Genomic DNA, 26,255 nt, shown 5'->3' on the forward strand with positions numbered 1-26,255 from the left:
GCCTCCAGACCCTGCGCCCCCAGCTGGGCGCTTCCCCTCCCGGGCTCCAGCTGCGCTGGGGAAGCGCCGGCCGGGGGCGCAGGGTCTGGAGGCTGCCCGGCAAACCGTAAAGCCGGTGGCGCTCGGGCAGCCCTTTTCGCGTGGCTGGGAGGGAGGAGGGGGGGTTAGGGCGGGGACTTTGGGGAAGGGGCGGAGAAAGGGCGGAGTTGGGGTGGGGCCGGGTGTGGGAAAGGGGCGGGGCTATGGCCCGTGGAGTGTCCTCTTTTTTTATTTTTTAAATATGGTAACCCTAGTTTATATTTTAAAAGAATTTTTGTGTGTGAACAAGTCAAAGTTGTATGCAGCATAGTTGTAGCCATGGCAAGCTTTCAAGCTACACAGAGCTCTTCCTCACCTTCCTCTTCCTTAGGTGAGGAAGAGCTCTGTGTAGCTTGAAAGCCTCTCTCTCCACCAAGAGAAGTTGGTGCAATAAAAGGTATTACCTCACCCACCTTGTTTCTCTAATATCCTGGGACCGACACAGCGACAATACTGCATTGTTCACACATTGAAGTTCTTTCAAAACATGTATCGCTGTAATGTAAACACTTCCTACACTGATGGAAGAGGTTTATCCCTCAGTGTAGGTAATCTACCTCCTCCGACAGGTGGTACCTAGGTCAATGGAAGAATTCTTCTGACGACCTATCTGTGTCTACAGTGGGGGTTAGGTCTACCTGATTACATCACACAGGGTGTGACGTTTTTCACAGGCCCTGAGCAATATAGCTAGGTCAACCTAAATTTTAGGTGTAGACCAGGCCTTAGTCAGGTGGGTTAAGTAATGGAAAGATTGCACAGCTTCTCTCAATCTCTCTTTGGTTTTTCCCTAGTGTGGCTCCAGTTCATTGTTAATTATATGGTGCCAGATTTCTGCGGCAACTGTAACAGCTGCATCAGCAGCTTGTGATCTGCCTTGTCCCTCCGAAGCCTCTTTCAGACACTGTTGTGACTCTAGTGCCTCTCTGTCTAGCCCAGGTTGTGGTGTTTGGCTCAGCATCACCCTCCTGCTCAATGCAACCTGCTGATGGAGGGGGCTGGATGCAGATGGAGAGACAGCGACTTCCTGAGAGGACCACCAAGTATCGCTGGGAAACTGTGGCATCCATCACCCTCCGCTTCTTCAGTCAACCAGCTGTAAGGCCGATGCGTGCTGAAGAAGAACTCTTGATCTCCCACGGTGCGCGTTACGACTGCTTGCTGGTGCTGCTTTCTCAGCAAGGTTTAAGCAGGATGCTGACCCCGCGGATGTCTGTCTGAGGGGTTTGCTCATTTCTCGCTGTATTTTTATTGCCTGAGCACATGGCAGAGGCCTCTTCAGCATGTTTTCAGTTATAGAATCAACAGCATTGAGTAGGAATGTGTTTTTTTTCCCCTCTATAGGATGCCAATCGCCATTACTGAGTCACTTCCCAGCTTCAGCCAGCCATCGTGCATGGATGCCGGCGTTGGTTCTTTTAGTTGTTTTCCTCAAGTTCTTCACCTGCAGCATTGTAGTGAGTTCGGAGCTGCCTGGAGCCGAGTATCTGGGGCAGAGTGCTCTTTAAATTGATGCTTGTGTGCTACATTGAAAGTCGTCATTCAGAAAGTTGGAGCCTTTTATTTTATCAAGTTCAAGTCTTTTCTTTTCATAGACCACTTACATAACACAGGCCAGATCATTTCACCCAGTATTTCCCGGAGTGCAGGGAATTATTCTTTCCCTAGTAATGTGGACACTGTCATGCCTGATAACTTGTCGTTGAGCTAGAGACATCCAGTCTAATTCGAGACTGCATGTGGGGATGAACCCACCACTTCCCTCAATAACCTTGTTCCAAGTGGCTTCTGATCCTCACTGTTGGAGTTGTCCCTTATTTCCCAGTGGAATTTCTCTAACCTTTCCGGGGCCCAGCCTCAGATTGCTCTTAGATACGTTTTGGGTGAGGAGGACAAAGAAAGAGGGTCCCTGAAAGAAGCTGGTGCTGAAGAGCCGCTGGGAGGCCTGGAACAGAGATGTTTTGATGACTGCATTGAAAATCTCACTTGCCGGGGTCATCAAACTAATCCATATTCTGCTTTCACTTCAGCAGAAAAATTCAGTCCAAGGCACATTAGATCTTGAAGGAGCCAAAGAAACCATTTTTTTAATTTTTTTTGAGATGAGCATGAATCCTTTCTATCTTGCTACTGAATGGCTCCTGGCAGTGGTTAAAGCTTCATTCCTCTGAAGCACCTATTTTCATTGTTGCAGTCAATTATTCCATTGCTTGTTTTCGCCCACTTCCTTCAACCGTAGGCTTGGCCAAGATTTTAAAAAATGGGAGACTAAAGCTAGGCTTCAAACTCCAGGTTTAGACACCTAGATAAGTGACCATGGGACCTGATGGATTTTCATCGCTGTTGGAAACCAGGCTATTTCCTTAGTTTCTTAAATATGAATTTAGGAGCCTAATCCCGGTCATCCAGTTTTCTTAAATCTTTGCTATTGAAGCAGATAAATTTGTGCATTGATTGGTAATTAGTAGACACTAATGGCCTAGTTTCAGTTGTGGTCACAGCATTCACCTTGATTGGAATTAGGGTGAAATCGCTCCCTAATGACTTCAATGCTGAAGCCTAAAGCGTAAGACTATCCAGCCAGTTTTGTGTAGAATCACGTTATTGGCTGCCCTGCCCACTTTCCAGAACCTTCCGTATTCTACAAACTGAAATCCCTCTAGTGATTCACAACTCCACTTGCTCTCCTCTTCAGCATCCTGTAGTTACTTAACATTTATTATTAATCATTCGTGTTACTGTACCATCTAGAGTCACCCCTTTGTGCTAGGTGCTGTATGGACACAGAACAATGTCACCACTGGCCACACCCCTCTCCAGTGACTCCACCCATCCCCTCCTCTCTCTAGGCTTGGGATAGCTGTAAAACTCACTTCTTGCTTCCGAGTAGATATGCCAAAAACCTTGCTGTTCTCATCACTGCCCTGTTAACTCCTCAGAAGTTAGTTTTCATTCTCACCTTTCTATCCTCTAGTGTTTTGCTGTCCATCTCAGGCAGACAGGAATCCAGTGAGGACTTTTTCCCGCTTTCTTTGTGGTGGGTTCCAGCCAGGATGCACATAGCAGAGCTGGGTGCCCTGATCTAGTAGTTCTTGTTAGGGCTAATTGCCCTGAAACCCTGCAGGGGAAATGGTGAGCTTTCTCACATGTTCACTCATTTTTAGCATGAACACTGTGTATTGGAAGGATTTAAATCTGTGTTTGTGTGGGAGTGTTCCAAGAGGGCTGACAGCCAGCAGGCCTCAGTTCTGATGCAGGGGACTAGGGTTTGACAGAGGAAACTATTCCTCTTTTGTAGACCTTGCTGTGTTGCAGAGTCCTTTGTGCCTTTAAGCCTCAGACCTAGCTCAAAGCACAGGCACATTGACTGGGGTATGTTCTAGAGCTGGCCCAGCACTTGACCTTCCCATTATAATTCTTGCTTCGCCATGCATTCATCAAATGGGAGGCAGTTGAGAACTGAGGATCACCTTGAATGCCTCTGGCCAGCCTGAGAGCCTTATTCAGGGGCACTGGAAGGAGCCATGCCAATCCCTTCTGAATCAGAAGGTGTGTGTGTGGCGGGTAGGGTGACCATATGTCCCGATTTTATAGGGACAGTCCCGATTTTTGGGTCTTTTTCTTATATAGGCTCCTATTACCCCCCACCCCTGTCCCGATTTTCACACTTGCTGTCTGGTCACCCTAGTGGCGGGGGGAGGCTGACATGGAGCAGGGGTCTGTAAAATGGAGGATGAGGCTTAATGTGTTAAAAGAACTTTGAGAGAGGAGTGTTTCTGGGTCCTTTGGCAGTGCACAAACCCCGCTTTCACAGAAAATCACTTGCAGTGCTATCTCCCATCACTATCGAGGTTGTGCGATTACTGGGATAGCATGTGGGACCGTGGTTGCTAGAGGGGCATGCTGAGGTCGCTCAATCAGGGCAAACCCCAAAGAATGGGGCAGATGATCCCCAAAACTGGTGGTTTATTTTTATAAATTGGATTCACCAAGCCAGTCACAAAACAACTTCTATAATACCGTGCTGGTTATCAAGATGCTAAAATACAGTCCTTTTAAGCAATCCAGCCTTTGGCTTCCACCCAGACAGCCAAGCCAAATATGGTGAGGATTACTTAAAAACTTATTCACCCTATATAAAGTTCTGCCAATCCCAAGAGATCGGGCTCATGACATGACCCACCCATTAATCAGTATTTCAGATTTTACCCAAATACATGCTTACACCCAATTCTTATTAATTAAACTAAGATTTATTAAAAAGAAAAGAACGGCGTTATTATGGTTATAAGATCATTTTACATACAAATATGAATAAAGTAGGGCTGTCAAGCAATTAAAAATTGCAATTAATCCTGCGATTAAAAAAATTAATCGCGATTAATTGCACTGTTTTAAATAAATGGTATTCTGTTATTTAATAGTTTTGGATATTTTCTATATTTTCAAATATATTGATTTCAGTTACAACACAGAATACAAAGTGTACAGTGCTCACGTTATATTTATTTTTGATTACAAATATTTGTACTGTAAAAAACAAAAGAAATAGTATTTTTCAGTTCACCTAATACAAGTACAGTAGTGCAGTCCCTTTATCATGAAAGTTGAATTTAACTGTAGAATTATGGACAAAAAACAGCATTCAAAAACAAGTCAATGTAAAACTTTAGCGCCTACAAGTCCACTCAGTCCTACTTCTTGTTCAGCCAATCACTCAGACAAACAAGTTTGTTTACATTTGCAGGAGATAATGCTGCCTGCTTCTTGTTTACAATATCACCTGAACGTGAGAACAGGTATTCGTATGGCTTGCAAGATATTTGTGCCAAATGCACTAAAGATTCATATGTCCCCTCATGCTTCAACCACCATTCCGGAGGACATGTGTCCATGCTGATAAGGTTCTGCTCGATAACCATCCAAAGCAGTGCGGATAGACACATGTTAATTTTCATCGCCTGAGTCAGATGCCACCAGCAGAAAGATTGATTTTCTTTTTCGGTGGTTTGGGTTCTATAGTTTCCACATCGGAGAGTTACTCTTTTAAGACTTCTAAACGCATGCTCCCCACCTCATCCCTCTCAGGTTTTGGAAGGCACTTCAGATTCTAAAACCTTGGGTCGAGTGCTGTAGCTGCCTTTAGAAATCTCACATTGGTACCTTTCGTGTTTTGTCAAATCTGCAGTGCAAGTGTTCTTAAAATGTGCTGGGTCATCATCCCAGACTGCCATAACATGAAATATGTGGCAGAATGCAGGTAAAACAGAATAGGAGACATACAGTTCTCCCCTAAGGAGTTCAGTCACAAATTTAATTCATTATTTTTTTAACGAGCATCATCAGTATGGAAGCACGAAGGGGCATATGAATGTTTAGCATAACTGTCACGTAAATACTTTGCAACGCCGGCTACAAAAGTGCCATACGAACGCCTGTTCTCACTTTCAGGTGACGTTGTAAATAAGAAGCGGGCAGCATTATCTCCCGTAAATGTAAACAAACCTGTTTGTCTGAGCAACTGGCTGACCAAGAAGTAGGACTGAGTGGACTTGTAGGCTCTAAAGTTTTTACATTATTTTGGTTTGAGTGCAGTTATATAACAAAAAAACCTACATTTCTAAGTTGCACTTTCATAATAAAGCATGGATGGGCAAACTACGGCCCAGGCGCCACATCCCGCCCTTCAGACATTTTAATCTGGCCCTCAAGCTCCAGCTGGGGAGCAGGGGGTCTGGGGCTTTCCCTACTCCAGTTGGGGAGTGGGGTTGGGGGCTTGCCCCGCTCCGTGTGTACCATGGCTCCGCGCAGCTCCCAGAAGCAGCAGCATGCCCCCCCTCCAGCTCCTACATGGAGGGGCAGCCAAGGGGCTCCGCACACTGCCCCTGCAGCTCCCATTGGCCAGGAACCATGGCCCATGGGAGCTGCAGGGGCAGCACCTGTGGACGGGGCAGCGTGTGGAGCTGCCTGGCTGTGCCTCCGTGTAGGAGGTGGAAGGGGGACATGCTGCTGCTTCTGGGAGCTGCTTGAGGTAAGCACCACCTGGAGACTGCACCCCCCAATTCCCTGCCCCAGCCCTGATTTCCCCCCTCCTTCCCTCCAAACCCCTTGGTCCCAGCCTGGAGCACCCTCCTGCACTCCAAACCCTCATCTCCAGCCCCACCCCAGAGCCCACAGTCCCAGCTGGAGCTCTCACCCCCCTGCACCCCAACCCGCTGCCCAGCCCGGACCCCCATCCCACACACTCAACTCTTCCTTTCTGGCCCCACCACAGAGCCCTTACCCCCTCCTGCACCCGAACCCCCAATTTCGTGAGCATTCATGGCCCGCCATACAATTTCCATACCCAGATGTGGCCCTCGGGCCAAAAAGTTTGCCCACCGCTGTGATAAAGAGATTGCACTATAGTACTTGTATGAGGTGAATTGAAAAATCCTATTTATTTTGGTTGCCATTTTTACAGTGCAAATATCTGTAATAAAAATAATATAAAGTGAGCAATGTCAAGTTTGTGTACTGTTACAATTGAAATCAATATATTTAAAAATGTAGAAAAACATCAAAAATATTTACTACATTTCAATTGGTATCTAATTGCGATTAATTTTTTCAGAGTTAATCACATGAGTTAACTGCGATTAATCGACAGCCCGAGAATAAAGTGCTAGGAAACTGACCCAAGAAGAATTGATGAGCTGCTGATTTGTAAAAATCCAGAATCAATTCCAAAGGTTATAGTCCCATAGTCAATCCATGGGAAGAATTTAAGTTCTTCCATGGGAAACAGCAGGGTAATTCAGAATGGACCTGGAGACCTCAGTCTTGCGACTTAAACTTCCCCTGACCAAGTTTAAGTGGAGCTGAGATGGTAAGGATCAGGCCCTAGAATTTTTATAGTTCTCTAGCAGGCTGGGATAGCCTCTTTGGCAGCGGATAATACAGCAGGCGTTCCTTGAATGAAGAATAGGTAATGCACATCATTGCTTTGAAGTAACATCTCTATTTCCTAGGCGCACTGGTAACTAGCTGGATTCATTAGCATAAGATAATTAACCATTCTAGCAGTTCATAGACAGTTTACTACAAACTTCAAAGAGAAATATAGACAATGATGTTATTACACCCAAGTTTCATCTAAATCAGTGGTTCTCAACTGGGGGTACATCAACTCATCTAGATATTTGCCTAGTTTTACAACAAGCACCAGTGAAGTCAGTACAAACTAAAATTTCATGCAGAAAATGACTTGATATGCTGCTCTATATATGATACACTGAAATGTAAGTACAATATTTATATTTCAATTGATTTATTTTATAATTATATGGTAAAAATGAGAAAGTCAGCAGTTTTTCAGTAAGAGTGTGCGGTGACACTTTTGTATTTTTATGTCTGATTGTGGAAGCAAGTAGTTTTTAAGTGAGGTGAAACTTGGGGGTACGCAAGACAGATCAGACTCCTGAAAGGGGTACAGTAGCCTGGAAAAGTTGAGAGCCACTGATCTAAATGTTAATATTCTTTCTTTGATCTCTGAATCAATACAACATAGTAATAGACAGGAACAGAAGTTTAGCATCTACAAGCTAATCTGGTTACATAGTTAACATCTAACAAGATATAGGTAAACACAGACATATATAATTAGTATCTTCTTCTAACAATAGAAGTTTGCATTTCAAAGCATTTAGTCTACTTTCACAGGGCTTTGATAGCTATCTACAAGGAATGGCCCTGATTATCATCTCTAATATGTCCATAAAGTTTGGTTTTTGGTCTCTTAGGCTGCTGGTTGCTTAACCCTCGCTGGCTCGGTGTCACAGCATGTAACACTCCAGAGAGCCTCAAGGGCAGAAACATCGTATCCTCAACTCTCCCAGGGACTGGCCACCCCAGTTGTCTCATTGTTTCCTCGTACTCTCCCACTGGTCGGTCTGTATCCATCTGTTGTCTCTTGTCTTATATTTACACAAGGAAAATTTGCCACTGGAGGTGGGGGGGTAGGACCTGTCTTTTTGCTCTCTGTACAGTACCCAGCACAATGGGGTTCAGGTCCAGGACTGGGGCTCCTGGGAGCTACAGTAATACTGATAATAAATAACAATTAGCACTATTTGAAATCTTCCATTGCCTCATTGCAGGAAGTACTCTCTATCTCTAACCCATCTGCCCTCTGAGCCTCTGCAGTTCTATCTTGCACACCTTTCCCAGACCCTGGCTCCAATCTCCAGAGGGTCCTTGGTCCCCTGAATGTCACTTTTGTGGTGTGAAAGGTTTGTTTGCTACAAGTGGCTTCTGTCTCAGAAGCATTCGGAACAGCTTACTGCAAAATTTCTGGCTGAGGATCCAGCCCTGTCTTGCTAGATTGAGACTGTTCTTTTGGCTCAGGCTTTTCAACACTTGTTCTTCTCATGATGGTCGTGGTTTGGATTGTCGTTCTCCTGCAGCAAAATTAGCCTCAGCCACCTTCTCCTTCCCCCGTTACCTCCTGGGCAGCTCATTGGCTACTCTCAAGGCTTTGCCCTTTTAAAGGGTTTAAGCTCCAGCTAGGACCAAGTCTGGAGCAGGCTGTGTAGTCCAGCATCAGTGCAGTTATACTGCCCCCTGGAGGAGGGTGTGCATTTTCTGTGCAGACGTGTCCCTTTCCCCCTAGTGCAGAGGGTGGGAGTGCGGAGTGGAGGGAGTGCCTCAGTCCTGACGGGCTGCAGAGCACTTCAGCTAGGGTGGTGCTATCCTTGCTGTGGGTCCTGTTGGGTGCTACAGGAGAGGAGGGAGGGAGAGTCTGAGCGATACTGTGGGGGCAGAGCACCCCAGGGCAGAATGCCCAGGAAAGCCAGATTCCAGCATGCACAAGAAAATGGCATCCAGTGCTGTGTCTCACTCCGAGAGCAACTGGGGTGATTTACTGACCTTTGAAGCATTACATAAGCTACAGCTTCTTTACATTGTGAAGAATTGGACCCATTTTTCATGCTTCACTGTGGTGCTTAGCTGGTCTGAGAAACAAAACATAAATCCCCTTTGAGCTCACAGGGAGATAGGCCTTTGCTCGGGTGGGATGGTGCTTGGGTGGTACTCACAGAACCATGGAGGGGCCTACCATGCTGAATTTTATTTTCTTGTTTCCCTTATGCTGCTTGTTAAAGAAATCCAACCTGAAAAGAGAGACCAAGGTGTTGCCTGGAAGTCACTTTAGCTTTTAGCTTATGGCTTAGTCCCCTCTGCGGAGAGTAGTTCTGAGCAGCCCAGGCAAACTTTGCAGTGGCATTTTGCATTTCAAAACACAAGGAACCAATTATGAAAACGGGTAGTGTTCTTTGACTGGCGCTAATTGGTTTTGCTGGCATTTTCGTCTTGTAATTAAAGCCATTTAAGCAGTGTGCACTGGGCAGCATTTGTGTGCCATGCACACCATCCCGCCACCCCTCCTTCACATACAAACCTCTTCCTGATGTATTGTGCATTCCTGCATGGTCATGTCCCCTTCCAAGATGCTGTTAGATCTCAAAATGTAATTGTAAACTGGGAATCCTCCTCAAGCGGGTGTGTTTCTAGTGGGTTCTTGGCCTGACACTATTTAACATTTTGATCAATGACCTAGAGGAAAACACAAGACCATCAAAGTTTGCAGATGTCACAAAAATTGGTGGAGTGGTAACTAATGAAGAGGACAGGTCACTGATACAGAGCGATGTGGATCGCTCGGTTAGCTGGGCTCAAGCAAACAAGATATTTTAATATGGCGAAATGTAAATGTATATACACCTGGGAACACAGAATGTAGGCCATACTTACAGCACTGGGGATTCTAGCCTGGGAGGGAGTGACTCTGAAAAACATTTGAGGGTTGTGCTTTAGCCAAAAGGGCTAACGCAATCCTCAGATGCGTAAACGGGAATCATGAGTAAGAGCAGAGAGGTTATTTCATGTCTGTGTTTGGCACTGGTGTGACTGGAATCCCGTGTCCAGTTCAGATGTTCACAATTCCAGAAGGATGTTGACGTATTGGAGGGGATTCAGAGAAGAGCCACAAGAATGATTAAAGAATAGAAAACATAGAGTGATAGACTCAAGGAACTTTGTCTATTTAGTTTAACAAAGAGAAGGCTATAAGGGATGACTTGATTACTGTCTGTAAGTACCTGCATGGGGAACAAATATTTAATAGGCTCTATTATATGATATAACACAATCCAGGGGCTGGAAGCTGAAGCTAGACAAATTCAGACTGGAAATAAGGTGTAAATTTTTAACCGAGTTATAAACCATTGGAGCAACTTACTAAGGGTTGTGGTGGATTCTCCATCACTGACAAGATGGGAGGTTTTTCTAACAGATCTGCTCTAGGAATAATTTGGGGGCAGGTCTCTGGCCTGTGCTATACAGGAGGTCAGACTAGATGATCACAATGGACATTCCTGGCCTTAGAATCTCTGAATCTTTGCCCGGTCTCCATCCACTAGGGTACGTTTTGGAGGCTGCACAGCGGGATTCTGCATCCGTTTGGCAATACAGAGCTGTACTGACAAACCAGACCTGCATCCCAACCCACTGCCCTGAGCCCCCTGCCACACCCCGCACTCCTCTTGCACCCCAACCCCCTGCCCTGAGCCCCCTGCCGCACCCTGACCCCCGCTGTAGCACTCACCCCTCCTGCACCCCACACCCCAACTCCCTGCCCTGAGCCCCTGCCACACCCCACACCCTCCTGCACCCCCTGGGGGCAGGGAGGGGGCAGAGTTGGGGTGGGGATTTCGGGGAAGGGGTTGGAATGGGGGCAGGGAAGGGGTGGGAAGAGGTGGGGCAGGGGCGGGGCCTCATGGAAGGGGTGGAATGGGGGGGGCTGAGAGCGGCGTGGGGGGAGGTGTCAGTAATGCGGCCCTCGGGCCAATGAACTAGTCCTCATGTGGCCCTCATGGTCATTTGCGTTTGAGACCCCTGGGCTAGAAGCTTAAATGTGAAACTGTAGCAATGCCTGTAGCTGCTCTGGTGTGTCTCTTCTCTCTCCACCCCCCAAGTACAGTAACGGTATTAGATTCTTGCCAGCACTAGTATTTTCTAGGAAATGTTAGTTGGAAAACGCTGATTCATCAAAACGGAAACTGTTTGCGGGAGCTATTTTCTTTAATAATTAAAAAAAAAAACTTCTCACCAAACTTTCTGCAGACGTTTTTGAAATGGTCAAAATTGCCCATTTCAGCACTTTTGAGACAAAAAAAAATCAATTTGTTTGGATTAAAATTACTTTATTTTGAAATTTAAACTAATGATAGTAAAAAAAAAAAAAAAAAAAACACGTTTAACTGAAAGGTTGGGGTCGGAATCCGATGTTTGGATTGACCCTAGCGGAAATGTTTTTTGGATTGTTGATTTGTGAAAATTTTAGAGATTTAAAGTTTTCATCCCTCCTTGGGACAGGAAAAATATTCAGAATCTTGAAAATTTTCCTGGGACGGGAAAACTATTTCCCACTCAGCTCCAATAACGGCATACAGCTCCTTGGAAACCTGCCTCATTACTGATCTGTTCTTTTTCCTTCTCCAGGTTGGGATAAACATTCGTATGGTTACCACGGTGACGATGGGCATTCCTTCTGTTCTTCTGGGACAGGGCAGCCCTATGGCCCCACCTTCACTACTGGAGATGTGATTGGCTGCTGCGTCAACCTCATCAACAACACCTGCTTCTACACAAAGAATGGCCACAGCTTAGGTAGGCAAAGGAGGGTGTCCTGAGGATGGGCCACCCTAGCCTACAATCACTTAGGACTCTGAAACTCTGTCACATATGATGTAACTCAGATCTGCAATTGAGAGGAAGGCTTTAGAGAGAAATAAGAACACACAGTGGCCAGCAGGAGCTGTGAGATTCCCCAAAGCCATAAACGTTGCCAGTGCAAGTAACTGTTTCTGTGACTGCAGCTGCCACATGTGCCTAACTAAATTACAGACTTGTCCCCAGGCCCTTCAGCTGCTGTCCCTCCCTGTGCCCCTGCACAGTCCTAGGTGAGATAGTTAGGGAATTTAGAGTTTGGGCAGCAGGGAAATGTAATCACAGAAAGTTTGATTTGTATATTACCCAACAAACTACAAAACCATCACCAGTGAGTCACAAAGCCCTTTGTTTTTAAAGGGACTTCTGTCTTTGTGAGTCTCACTCCATGGACTAAAACTCCTGGAGTTCTATGCATTTGCAAAACATTACAAATTCTACTTTAACATTGTCTTGGTTGTGGAATGATCCAAAATACCCTTTTAGTAGTTGACTCCTTACGTTCCCGCTAAGGACGTTCAGGTTTTGCCCCACTGAATGTCATGTTGGCAGCTTCCAGGAGTTCAGAGTTGCACCCAATGTGTATAAGATGGCACAGGTTACAGCCACCTTCATCCTGAATATGCTGCCCATAGAGACAACAGGCCCATCATGCAATCCTGCAGCTTGATCAGATGAGCTCTCCCCCTTCCACAGTAAGTGTGATTCCCTGTCATTTGATTTGTCAGAGGAAAGTGTTTAGCTTACTTCAGTGAATTCCTCTAACCTTCTGAACTGTAACACATTTGATTTGGCTGGGGACAAACACTCCCTGTTTCCTTTGCTTCTCTCATAGCTGTGTTGATCCTAGTTTCCTTCAAGCTAAAGAGGCTGGTGCAAAAAAACCCCAAATAAACCCCTGCCAGGACAAAAGTTGTACAGAGTGAGCGAGTGGGTAAAAGAAGGGGGAAGATGGTAAAGGAGGAGTGCAGGACCGATGTGGTGTTCAGGCAAGCATGGTTGCTGAGATGGGTGTGGGGAGGAAGGAGCTGCATTGCGGGTACATCCGAGTCATGATCCTGCGGGTGGATTTTGTGTCACAGCCCTGAGGCTGTTACACAGCAGAGCCTGAGGGATGTCGAACTCATGGGAACGGGATTTTTATTGGAAAACAGCAAGCATTCAGGTCAGGCGCAGAGCCCAAGTTGGGCTAGAATTTGTAGTCAGTTTTTCTGATTGGGGTTGAGGGAGGGTTTCAAGGCTGATTCCCCACTCTGGCACTTCGAGTGCAGAAGGTGGGGGCCCGCAAGGTTTCTAAAAATTAATACTGGCCACTCCAGGCTTGTATTAAGCTCCCAAGGTTACAGCTTTTCTCTGACTTTGGATGGGTAGATGCTGCCACCACCCAAGTGCAACCCTCCCCCCACCTTTTGAGAACCCAGGAAGGAGCACTTGGGAATTCCTTCCTGTGGGGTACCCTCAAGCCCTTTCACCCCCACCCCCGGGGAAGAGCTGAGAAAGAAAATAAAGGAAATCAGCTGTTGCCACCAGCTAATTAAACAACCTGCACAAACCTCTTAGGACACAAAAACCCAATCCTGCTCTTAAAAATGGTAAGTTTTATTAAAGAACAAAAAAAAATATACCCCTACCCCGATATAACACGAATTCGGATATAACGCGGTAAAGCAGCGCTCCATGGGGGCGGGGCTGCGCACTCCAGCGGATCAAAGCAAGTTCGATATAATGCGGTTTCACCTATAACGCGGTAAGATTTTGGGGCTCCCGAGGACAGTGTTATATCGAGGTAGAGGTGTACATCTGGAATGTAGGCTATTGCTAATTTTTAAAAAGAGCAAATATAATAATTAAGCATCAAGAATGGTTTTCTTGAGGTCCAGCTTAAAGGTTATAAGCAAAACAAAAGCACCTGGGGTTAGCACAGAGGAGTCCACAAGCCATAAAGAGATAAACCTAATCACGTCTTCCTAGACCTTCCCTGATCTACTTATATATCTGAGGTTTCAGATAAGTAGTTTCAAGGTATGATTTCATGATTTTTTTCATACCTGGTTTAAAGCTTCTTACAGCATTGCTGCTCTGTGTCTCCTTTCTCTGGAGAACAACAGACAGACAAAGAGAGTGTTTTCCCAATTTTAAAAAATTCTAGCCTTTCCATTGGCTCTTTTGGTCAGGTGCCCATTCCCTTCCTTTTACCTATGGGCTTTTTTAACCCTTTACAGGTAAAGCAAGTAGAGAACAGCTACTAACAGGGATTTTGTAGCTAACTGGCTGGCTGGGTGTCCATAAAAGGGAGTCCGCCCCCTCCCCTTCATTTATCATAGAAGGTTTGATGGGAAATGTGGCCCGGTCACAGGCCTTTTTGTGTGGAAACCCGGGTGCATTGGTAGTGTTAGCCTTTCACTGTCCACTCACTTTGCCATCCTTCTCTGGGGGGCAGCAATCCAGAGCCATTTCCCTCGGGCCAAGTGGAAGAATCTGTTTAAAACTTGCCCTGTGGCATTCAGAGATGGCAGTTGGAGCCATTGCATTCAGGCCACTGCAGCCCCGGCTACGGCGGAGATGGTGTGTTTGAGTGGCTCTCTGGGGATTTTGTTCTGGCTTGTTTTTGCCTTGAAGCTCTTTGCCAACCTGACCAGCTGTGATGCCACACAAGTGATGCTTTATATTTAAAAATGATGTGGGCCATAAGTAGGGCTTCTGGCGTTTGTGGTAGCTCATTCAAAATGATCCCAGCTTAAGCCTCCCCATTCTTTTGTTGTGGATTCCTGTCCGGCAAGAGTTCTTCTCTCAGCAGACTAGAGAGTTCTGTGGTCTGGGTCATCAGCATCACTGCCTGCGTTTTAGGAGACGGGTCAGGCTGATCTGGGGCGTCCTGCTGAGCCAGTGGAATACGGTGGCATCGTGAATGTGACTTGAGTGCAGGAGTGAGCAGCGTGTGGGAAAGGCTGCAGCTGTGACTACTGACTGTCACTTCAAGTCCCAGCACTTCTCTGGGCTCACACAGAGGGGGAATATGGGATGTATAGAGGAGGTAAGCAAAAGGATGCTTGGCGCAGTGGTGGATTAGCAGAAACCCTGGCTAAAGGCAGAAGAGAATAGTAGCAGCTGCTACCTCTCCCTTCACAAAGGCTGGCAGAACATGTGATGTTTCTCTGGGAAAATGGAACAGAAGTCTCACCCAGAAAGGCTAATGGTGACTAGTGTCTACCTGTTGCTGTTTGAGAAGGAATCACAAGGTCAAGAGGAGAAGCATCCATTAGTCAGTGCTTTGAGCTGGGGAAAACACATTTCACAGCACCAAGTGATCACAAGCGCAAGCAGCCTATCAACCGTGGCAAAGCTCTTCACTGGAGATGGGCAGCGTGACTGTGACAGGAAGGTATGGAACATGCATTTCTGCACGGAGCGGATGCTAGAGGAAAACAAGAGCACCTTCAGCAGGCCAGGGACAGCTAAGCCCCTGGGGATGCATCCTAATGAAGTCTAAACATTGCTTGTTTCTTATCTGAATGATGGACTGAGAATCCAGGATCTGTGTTGTGTGCGCTGGAGACTGACCTAGAAAGGGGGTAGTGCGCTGTTTCTTGGCACACACTGAAGCTGTAGGTCCCTTCTCTAGTGAACAGGAATATCGCAGCTCTCCCAGGTGGGCTCATAAATGTTCCAGGGAATAGCCAGCTACTATTCTGTTCCCACCCAAGAGTGTCTTGGTACCTGTTTGTGCTGGTAATACAGTCTGAAGGCCCCTGACACTCAGCCTGTTTTGGATGCTGCTTGTATCTAACTGAAATATTGTAATTTCACTCTATACCTAGAAGGCAGGGTCTTCCTTTATGCTGGTAATTATATAGTACTGCTGTAAGAAAGGAGGCAGGTACCTGTGATGAAGGTATAGGACTGGAACTCAAAAGCCCTAGGTTCTGTTCCCAGCCCTGCATTGCTCTGTGACTTTAGGCAAGTCACTGGGGTAACCTCTCTGAGCATTGGTTTCCCCATCAGAAAAATGGGGCTATTCTAGCACTTACCCAGTGTAAGACAAGACACAAAAGATGGATGAGCCAGGCAGGCTGAGACTGGGTAACAATATGGTTAGTGCAATTTTTAGCTGATCAGGAGCAGTAATCGCAGCTTGCTGCCTGTCTAGCAGTTACCAGAGTGCAGTTTTTGGTCTGCACTGCAGAAAAGGAGAGTTACAAGGAGGGATTTGAAGGAGGATTAGGGAGATGGCTTCCTAGATTGGCCAGCAGCTTTTCTCACTGATGCGGGGCGGTTTGGGGACATGAGTCGATTGAGGACAGCATCGTTGGCAGAGCGAAGGCAGGAGTCAGCCTTGTGATAAAGGAGAAGATTGGATAGGTAGAGAGGACAAAACATGAAGGGTAAAAGCAAGCAAGGGGAGTGTATGTTTGGGGTGGAGGGACTTGGAGAAGGGGGACAGAGCCACAAGCTGGGAGGAGAACAATTGATGGTCACAGATGGATTGAGATCTTCTGGGAAGGCCCTAGCAAAGGGATAGTATTCCTGCCAGACAGGTGGGCCTGGCAGTCCAGTGCTCTGCCTACTTCTTCCCTTTTGCACCTTCCTGTAAGTTTAAACTCATTCTTTCCTTTTCGTTGAAGCTCTCTCTTGGCAGCCTTCCTTGGTCTTCCATGCTTTCTGTACCCTTTCTGTCAAGAATGACTTGGGAGCTAATGTCTCAGCACCACCTTAGGGGAAGAGATACATGTCACTAATTCTGGACGTTCCAGTTGGTACTAGAAAATGTACAGTTGGGGACCTCAAGTGGGAACTGTTTGGCATTGTCATTTCAAGGCCTGGGAGAAACAGTTTTTACATCTCAACAGTGACTCCTTCCAGCTGCTGAAGGAGCAGCATTGACCCTTTCCAAAAGGAAGGTGACAGCTACACGTGGCCCAGAGCTGACAAGTGTTAATCAGGAGAGGTGGGGATATGAGGGGAATGAACGAACGTCAGGGCTTCAACCAGGAGGCAGAGTTTATTTTCTGCAGAGGTGGCAAGAAGATACAGCTACGTTATAAATCTTTGTATGTAACAGAAGTGGCCAAATGGAACAGTACGCTCAAGGCTTTCTGGAGGAGTGTTTCAGTTCTTTGACTCTCTAATGGGGTGCTCAGGTCCCAGCTGGACAGGTCACTGGGATTATGAACATAGCACGTCCTCCTCCCTGAGAGTTCTAGCCGAAGACGCTTCCTCCAGTCTGTCTGATTTACAATGCCAATACTTGGGGAAAGCACACGTTCTCGGGTGGAGAAATGTCATCTCTGCACAGCTCCTGGAATGGCTAACGTAAGGTCAGGGCATGGAGAGGAGCGCAGCAGCAAATGGAACTGGACAGGATGCAAACAGGCTGCTTGTTTTGCCAGTTAACAGCAAAAGCTGTTTCACTGGCTTGATGCTGTTTGCCAGATGCAGTGTGACAGGCAGACAGGAGGGATTGTACTCTCAGCATGTTATGCAGATGAGGCATAGAACTAATGATCATTAATATTAATGGACCTTATTCCCAGGCCTTCCCTGTGAATGCTCCAACCTGAAGACATTGGCTGTGTGAGAGACCGTTCCCTCTCTCCTCTCCCCTCTCCCCCCGAGTAACACACTGAAATTGCCATGGACCAGATCACCCTCCCTCTGGGTTCACTCAGGTTTGGCAGGTGAGCGAACATACTTCACAGGCCACTTCTGGAGAACTGTGGCAATAGGATGAAAAGAGCCCACTCTTCAAACCAAGTCTTGGCAATTGGACTGCATCAAATTGGTGGAGACGCATCAAATCCGGCTGAGTTTTGTTCCTGTCCAGTGGCTTTGCCCAAGTAGTCTGATAGAATGGCAGCTGTTTGGCTCAGCCCAGTGACGGCTCACAGGTAAGTCTTTAGTTATCATTAGCATTCGGAGCCTGCTCTCTGAAGGGTCCCTCTTGGCAGAGTGTGGTGTGTCCTGTGCTGCTTCCACTGGCACTCCCTCCAGGTCATCACTGGCAGTGAGATCGCCACCTGCCTGGAAGCCAAAGGAATTTGCTAACACCTTTCCCAAGTAGAAAGCTAGCACTGTGTCATGGGAGCAGTGATTTGGGGTGTCCTGTGTGAATTGAGGAGGGACCCCCAGGATCGAGGAGAGCAGGCTTACATAGATTTGAAGGCCCTTGGTTAGGGAGCATTTTTTTGTTCTGTCTGCACAGCACCTAGGGTTCTGATCCAGGACTGGGGATCTTAGACACTACGGTAATACAAATCATGATTACTATTCATAATAATAATTGGCTATTCAGATATGAGCAGAAAGGCAGGACGTAGCTATTAAGGGGTGAAGGCAGCTGTCTGAGGTCCATGTCACTTAAACCCTTCGCTGTGTGTACGAGAAGTTGTGGATTAGTCTCTGTAACAAAGATGTCTAGAGGCAACTGTGGAAAAAGCCTCTAACTGAGGCAGAAGGCATGGTCACTTTTGGCTGAAGGGGAGGGGAGGACTTGGCTTGGAGATCTCCTGATTACTGTGTGCATGGCTTGTATGGAGCTGGGGAAAGGGGAAGGGTCTTTGAGTAAAATTATGGATGAAATCTCTGTTTATACTGGTACAAGGGGGTTAGTTGGAACTGTGCTCATCTTGATTTCCTTCCCACAGAAGTAGCTATTTCTCATGGACAATGTCACTGTCAGATTGCCATGTGCTTTCCCATTTCAACTAACAGTGCATTGGCCGCAAGATCAGACCAGCTCCCAAAAGGGCTTATTGGGGGCAGGAATGGGCAAATGCAGTTTGACATTTTAATGAAAAGTTTAATTTTTATTTTTAACAAACTTTTTAATACAAAGATGTCACGTTGTAATGACATTGAGGCTCGGGCCAAGTAATCGTGACCAGCTTGAGCGGCCAGGCTGCCTTCTGGAGCAATGGGGGAAGGTAAGGACAATGCATCAGCCTTCACGTGCCTTGGCTGGCTTGTTCAGTTTGCTTCACTGCTGCCTGTACACGCGGCAGCTGCTGCTGCTGTGTGTACAGCTAGGAACCCTTCTGTCCTGAGATGCACCTTGCAGTGACACCGTTTCTCAGATGCCTGAAGGAGCATCTGTATCACAAGGGAGTAGCATCCTCATGCGCTAACCACTTCCCATGTGGCTAAGTGCACAGGAGGATGTTCCAGGGCTGTTAGCAAAGAACACATTTGTCATAGCCCTTAATTGTTTTTCTGAATAGTTTTTGCTGCTCTTTCAAAGGCTGCTGGGAGGCATCCATTCCAGCCCAGGCTGCTTTCTGAGCTTGCAGGACAATCTGATGGGATTGTCTGTCCTCTTTTAGGAAAGAGTTCTTAAGGAATTTGCTTGATCTCAGATGGATCCAGGAGTGGCCTCTGAGCCTTAGCCCTGCATTTTCTCTACATGTTTCACTTAGCATTCTCCTCAGTGTGACATGTATAGAAATGTGTGGCAGAAAGCTTTCATCAGCTTTCCTTCCAGCATCCCAGCTGGATGTTTCCTAGCTAGCTAATGCTCCTCCTTGAATGTGGACAGGTGTTTCTACATTGTATAGCTAGCTAGCATCTCTGATGCGTGGAAGCTCATTAGTTGGTTTTTTTCACATTTTGGAGCACTTCAGAGATTAATAATGATTGTGATAGTGGTAAGAAAAGACCTACAGGATAGGATCTAGTTCCCACAGAGAGGCTATCCTGTGTGGAACTGGTTTGCTCCGCATTTTAGCCAGAAAGCTGAGAGGCACAGCTTCTGGGTAAGTGAAGGAGCACTGTGTGAGGCCATCACCCTCTAAAGTGCATTGAAGCAAAGAGGCTGTTTCACTCAGTGTACGTAGCATGAAGGGGTTCATACTGCGTTGCACAGCTTGGTTAAAGATCTACTCTTGGAATTGTGATTGCAGATCCCTTTCCTGTGTTACAATGGAGAAGTCAATACCACTGCCCTCACTTGCTCAGACTAGCATTTGGAGGGTTGAGGTGAATTTCACAGCAGTTCTGCCTTGTGCTCTGGAATTAATTTACCTCACTACTTCATTAAGTACTGTACTGACAATTTGACTTTCCATTAGGCCCTGCAGCAAGCCACACCATAGCTAAATGTTTTATTAGCCTGTGTTGGAAGTGCTGGCTTTGTCGCGTGAGGGCAGCATCCCTGAAAGATAAACAACTGTGTCAGTGCTGGTGAAAGGTGGTGTTATGCAGAGGCAGTGTGCTTTGTGCCTACCTGCCAGTGAACTCCCCTTCTGACCAGAAAAGACTCTCTCTGCGGGCAAGGGGGAATAACTCAGTCTCTGTGCAGTTCAGTCCTTGGGATCTCTGCTGAGATTGTCACAGTGGTGTTTGTGATATCAGAACTGTTCACTTGGAGCTGCGTTGACACATGCACACATTGTATCCAGACCACTGAACAGTTACCAGATGTTAATGACTTGGCCAGTACTGCCCTGGCTTGGATTTGAACCGCTGACTTACAGGAGAGACACTTTGCAATCTCTTCCTGAACTGTCCAGTCTTGAGTCACCACCACCTTCCTAAAACTGGCTTTGCAGCTATCTCCATGCACTTGAATTGCTGCAGGGAGGCAGAGTAGAGTTGCTTTTTATCCAGCTGAATAGTTAAGGAGCTGTTACCTCTTTTTAATTTCTGCTAATGACCTTGTGGTGTCTGGACTACGGCTGGGCTCCGTTTAAGCAATTTGCTGGCTGTCTGAAGCAATAAAACTGACTGACAGGTTCCCAATGCTTCCCACACATGTGCACTAATCAGTACTGCAGTGTGGTCCAGAGAGTTTTATTGAGATTATAAAATGGAATGCTGTTGAAGTAGCATCTTCCATAGTTACACTGGGATTAGTATTTCCTTGTTCGGGACGTGGAGCATAATACCATTTTCTGTTGGGAAACCTGATCTATGTCCTGTGTTGTAGCAGAATCTGAGTAGAGATCTGGCTACCTCTAGAGAAGAGTGGCTGTGATGCAACCCTGCTTCAAAGAGGAGAAGGCTCTCAGTTTAAGTGCAGGGACTGTAAATGTCCTCTGTGCTCACCTGGCTTACTGGGGCTGCTGGCTCCCTGCACTGCAAATGTGATGGCTGCAGGCGCCCCAGTGGGAGAGCTGCACCACCCCCCCCCCCCCCCCCCCCCCCACACACACACACAGAAGATTGAAGGATGCCTGGTGCGGAGCTGGAATTGTAGCTGGGCTGCAGAACCCCTCCTGCTGCCATGGTGGCTAGATCAGCAGGTTAACTTCCTTTTGTTGTAAGGGTGGGAACAAGCACTCACCCAGCTGGCCAAACAAAATATGAAATTTAACCAATGTGGTGGAGGGGAACCCCACAGAAAGCAGTTCTATTGGTGAAGGATCTTTGAGTGTGGAGATGGTGGGGAGAGCAATGCACAGAGGGGTAGGTGGGGAGACAAGACAAATGACCAGGAGGGGGAAATCCTTTGAAAATTTCCCCCAACTGTTTATTCCAGTGTATTTAGCGTATTGATCCATAGTTTTATTGACTTGTGATGAGGTTGCCTACTGGAAAGTAGCTCCAAACTGTGTGGTAGGTTAATTAACCTCATGGCCCTATAAGCTGTTTAGCTGGTCAAGATCCAAGACTTTCTCAACCCATTTGATCATGAATCTATGTTGCTTCAAATAGTTCACTTTTTAAAATCGCTGGAGAAGGTGTGCTCTGAATCACAGTTCTGTGCTAAAAGTAGAGAGGGAGAATGAATGATCTCCAGCAGAGTTTGACTATATGGGCAGGTAGTGCACAGCAAATGGGGGTGTAAATCTACCGTGCGCTAAAAGGTCTGTAGTGCACTTTGCTCTACTCCTGTTACAAACTGGGGTGGATCAGTGCACAGAGCGGACATTTTAGTGCACAGTAGCAGGGTCCATGTGGCCAGCTAGTGTGCTGTAGATTTACATCTTACCGTGCCATGCACTAATGTATTTCACTGCAGTGTGGAGCTTTTTTCACACCTGGGGTCGAGAAGCAGCAGACTATGTAAAAGAATCAGTGCACGCTTCTTTCGTCTGATCCCTAGGGAGCACCACAATTCCATGCCTGGGAAGGAGGCCTCGATGTAGTGTTTAGCATGTCAGGAATAATTAATAGTCTAAGCCTAAGAAAGCAGTGCTAGAAACCTCCTTCACACCTGTCTTTACGTCTGTCAATCTGATCTACCATCAGTGGAAAGGCTAGTGGTGATCCCTGCAGTGGTCATGACCCCAATCTCTTGCCTACGCTGATCCACTCTTCTATTCTTGCAGCTGGGCCTCTGTCATCTTAGCAATATGAATCTCCTCTCTGTAACACCCACAGCCCTTGGGCCTTCTGATAATCTCCTCTCTGTAACACCCACAGCCCTTGGGCCTTCTGATAATCTCCTCTCTGTAACACCCACAGCCCTTGGGCCTTCTGATGCTAGGCCTACTCGGCGTCCGACATACAGTCTAACACTTGATATTGCAGCCGAGGTGGCTGGGGCTGTTCCTGTGAGGAGTGCAGGAGCTCTGTGGGTGCTGAGGTAGTGGCAGCACAGAGAGGCGTACATATTCCAGCTATAGAGTTTGGGGGCAGAGAGCCCAGGAGATAGACGGTGGGGTATCTGGCAATGAATAGCCCTGAGAGGGGTTGTTTTACTCCTGGAGTCTTGCTAGTGGTGATTGGGGAAGAGTGTCCATACATTTTGTCGTTGCCTCACATGCTCCATGTGGAGGCAGGCAGGTAGGTGGAAACCAGCCCTTCTCCCAGATGCTGTTGGTGTCCTTCAAGTCTAAGCACTAGCGCGTGTTTGCGGAGAGAGAAGACTGACTTGCTGCTGTATGTAAATAGTCTGGGTCTCTTGTTGGAGCTGGGAAGTAGTTAATGTCTCATGATTCGGAACATATAGTGCAGATGCCTCATGCCCACCAGCCCACCCGGCCGTGCTCTGTGCTCTGGGTGTAGTGGTTACTCTGTCAGCCCTCCTGCGTCTGGAAATGCCTTTTACATGTCCCGCTCCCCAGAGAGCTTGACTTGGAGCTTTTGGTGCTGTTCAGAACCTGTGGCTGAATAATCTTCTCATCCCTGCCTTAGCAAATATAAGAAACCTTTGTTTATACATAGTGTATGCCTCCTTTCTGGCTTGTGAGATTGAAATAGAGAGAGAGATTATAAACCTTTCATTTCTGTCATATTTGCAAATATTAAATTTGAAGCAGAGAGGTTAATTTACTTTTGTGTTTGACACTGATGCGACCGGTGCTGGAATCCTGTGTCCAGTTCTGGTGTCCACAATTCAAGAAGGATGGTGATATACTGGAGGGGCTTCAGAGACGAGCCACGAGAACGATTAAGGATTAGCCAAACCTGCCTTCTAGTGAGAGATGTAAGGAGCTCAATCTATTTAGTTTAACGAAAAGAAGGTTAAGGGGTGACTTGATCACAGTCTATAGGTACCTACATGGGTAACAATAATGAGCTCTTCAGTCTAGCAGAGAAAAGTCTAACGTTATTCAGTGGTTAGAAGTTGAAGCTAGACAAATTCAGACTGGAAATAAAATATACATTTTTAACTGGTGAGAGTAATTAACCATTGGAATAACTTATTGAGGGTCGTGGTGGAGTCTCCAACAGTGACAATTTTTAAATCAAGATGGAAGTTTTTCTAAAAGATCTGCTCTGGGAATTACGTTGGGGCAGGTCTCTGGCCTGTGCTATATAGGAGGTCAGACTAGATCGGGGTAGGCAGCCTATGGCACGCGAGCTGCTTTTCAGTGGCACTCACACTGCCACCAGTCTGGGGGGCTCTGCATTTTCATTTAATTTTAAATGAAGCTTCTTAAACATTTTAAAAACCGTATTTACTTTACATACAACAGTTTAGTTATATATTCTAGACTTATAGAAAGAGACCTAAAAACGTTAAAATGTATGACTGGCACGCGACACCTTAAATCGGAGTGAATAACTGAAGACTCGGCACACCACTGCTGAAAGGCTGTTGACCCCTGGACTAGGTAATCAGGGTCCCTTCTGGCCTTGGAGGAGGAAGCTGAGCACTACCATTCTCTCCATTGCTGCATATCTGAGAAACTGCTTCTGACTCCAGCCCTGCCTTAGTGCAAGGCCCAGGACCTGGGAATTGTACAGGGAGTTTAATGCTCAACTCCACAGCTCCAGCTGGAAAGGAGAGGTAGCCCCAGGCCAGACCACAGCAATATTAAAGCACCACAGCTTCCAAATCAAAAATTTGTCTTGAACTGAAGCTTTATCCAGTGGCTTCTTTGTGGAGTCCTGCAGTGACGTGAGGGAGAAGCAAAGGAAAAAGGGGCTGCTTTTGTGAAGCTTAATGCGCTAAAACTGATGGGAAAGAGTGTCCGAGAACACCTGGATTCCGACCTGAATCTTTGCCAAACCACAGGGTCCAGGTAGAAGGAGAAGGGGAGAGTGTTAAATAACAGGTCGCTAAGTCCAGGGCCAGAGCTGAGATTTACTGATATGTAGTAACGTTTCGTAGCCTGTTAAGTCTGTAGGCGCAGGGTGGGGAAAAATCCTTTGTCTTTTTAATTCTAATATTTTTTCCCCCCACAGGTATAGCCTTTACAGACCTCCCTGTAAGTACAACTATTTTCAGTATTCTAACTAGGGATGCAAATGAAAGGGAGGGGGACAGTAACTTGGGTGTATGATGTCTTCTGTTTAATGCCATGTTAAAGGGGTAGCACATGTTCCTAAATGATATGTTTCCCATCTGCTTCTGTTGCAGTGGGGTGAGAGTGCGCCCTTTTATGAGCCTGTACAGTCTTATCACCAGATGTGTGGTCGCTCACAAGCTCCCCATTAAGAATAGTTACCTCTCCTGGAATTGCCATGTGAATTCCTGCTTTATTACACCTTAAATGGCTCTCTCCTAAGAGCAGCTTTGGCTGCAGGGAGCACTGTGGGGTGTTCACTTGAGGCTCAGCGTATGACTATGAACTTGAGCATCTCAAACCTTGTTAACAGAAAACACACCTGCTTCTTTGGTGTTACTGCGTCTAAACTCCCCTTGCTTCCATCCGAATACTGCAGCAAAGGGTCTTTCCCTTTCCAAGGTAGCGATTAGGGATTGAGTGTCTGTGTCAGGAATGCTCAATTGTTTTTAGGTCCCCTTACTCCGCCATCAGCTCGGCTAGCTGTTGGCAAGCCCTGCACACACCCTCTGTAACCAGCCATAGGCAATGCTGCTGCGAAGATGTGCTGAGCTCCGTTCTCTACAGTTTCATAGTCTCTCCTTGGCTCTGCCAGCCTGCAATGTGTCAAGCTGCTCTCAGATCAGGAGCTTCCACATGGCGTTGCACTTAGCTGCGCCAGAGACCGTGAAAAGTAGTTGGAGGATTATAAGAACACGGCTGTCTCAACGATTGTAAAGGAGTCCAAATTTTGTGGGCATCCTGCATGAGTCAAAATGTTCTGCTTGCTCCTTGAATATGCTGTTCATCTATAATGCTTCAAACATGCAGGTCAGGAAGGAATTTTCCTTCGTGCGTATGGGCAGGGCCAGTGGGTTGTATTCCACTCTATCCTGAGATTGCAGGGAGTGGGGTTGGACATTCTGCATGTGCAGCAATAATAGGGTTAAATACTCCCCCCACAGTTCTCAATAGAGGTGCAGTTATACAGATTAACGCCCAAGTTCAGCAAGGTGCAGCCTCGGTTCTGAGTGTTGCTTTTCAGTTAAAGGCTCACAGCTCTTCGGGTGTCAGCCGAACAAGTCCTGCGGTGACGCTCCAGTGTTCAGTACATATGTATGCAATAATGGCTGACAGTGAGGGTATTTCCTGGCCATTATTGCTCTTGTAGGTCTAACAGAACGTTTCCCTCTAGTCTTTTTGCCCTGGCACCCAGACCTCTGTGGTGCTCCTGGGATGTTTTGTGGACGCATCGGTCTCTTCCAGGAAGCTAGTGCCCAGGGCAGGCCACAGTGGGAAAGCAGGACTTCGTTGTGAGCACTATTAGGGTTTGGCCTTGTGGATCTCACACCATGGAGTACAAATGAGAGTGGAAATGCTGCAGACAGCCAGTGTCACTTTCGTCAATGTGCTGGCTCTCCCCAAAGCCTCATGCCGCCAGTGCACCCAGGCATATTGGCCCCAGCGCGCCACGCTGTGTACTAGTGACTTCTCCTCTGCCTGAGGAGACAGGCTCTTCAGCAGAGCGCTAAATGAAGGAATGGAGCGGTCCATGCTTCCACGCCATAGGGGTGCTGAGCACATCACCGGGACCCCAGTTATTGCCTGGTAACTAGAGCAGCAGTGATTCTCACGCCCCCTCGAAAGCCCATTTGGCAATGAGGTGTATACGTCCAGTTGTGGAGGTGGCAAGGGGCAGGGAAATGCTGCAGAGCTCGAGACTTGATATCAGCACTTCCTCCGGAGAAGCAAAGGAAAAAT

General features: G+C 46.8%; 1 protein-coding gene across 4 annotated transcripts in view; it reads left to right on the forward strand.

Annotated features, from left to right (window-relative positions):
• Window positions 1-26,255, forward strand: part of RANBP10 (RAN binding protein 10) — a 131,848-nt gene that overhangs the window by 80,907 nt on the left and 24,686 nt on the right. For 3 of the 4 annotated variants that reach the window (XM_034788892.1, XM_034788890.1, XM_034788893.1), the window contains exons 4-5: window positions 11,620-11,787; window positions 24,415-24,437. In XM_034788892.1, the coding sequence (XP_034644783.1) occupies window positions 11,620-11,787; window positions 24,415-24,437 (191 nt within the window). Of the gene's footprint in view, window positions 1-11,619; window positions 11,788-24,414; window positions 24,438-26,255 lie in introns of those variants that run through there. The other variant, XM_034788894.1, reaches the window with a different exon arrangement.

This window comes from Trachemys scripta, chromosome 13 (assembly GCF_013100865.1).
Source record: "Trachemys scripta elegans isolate TJP31775 chromosome 13, CAS_Tse_1.0, whole genome shotgun sequence".
Taxonomy (NCBI): Eukaryota; Metazoa; Chordata; order Testudines; family Emydidae; genus Trachemys; species Trachemys scripta.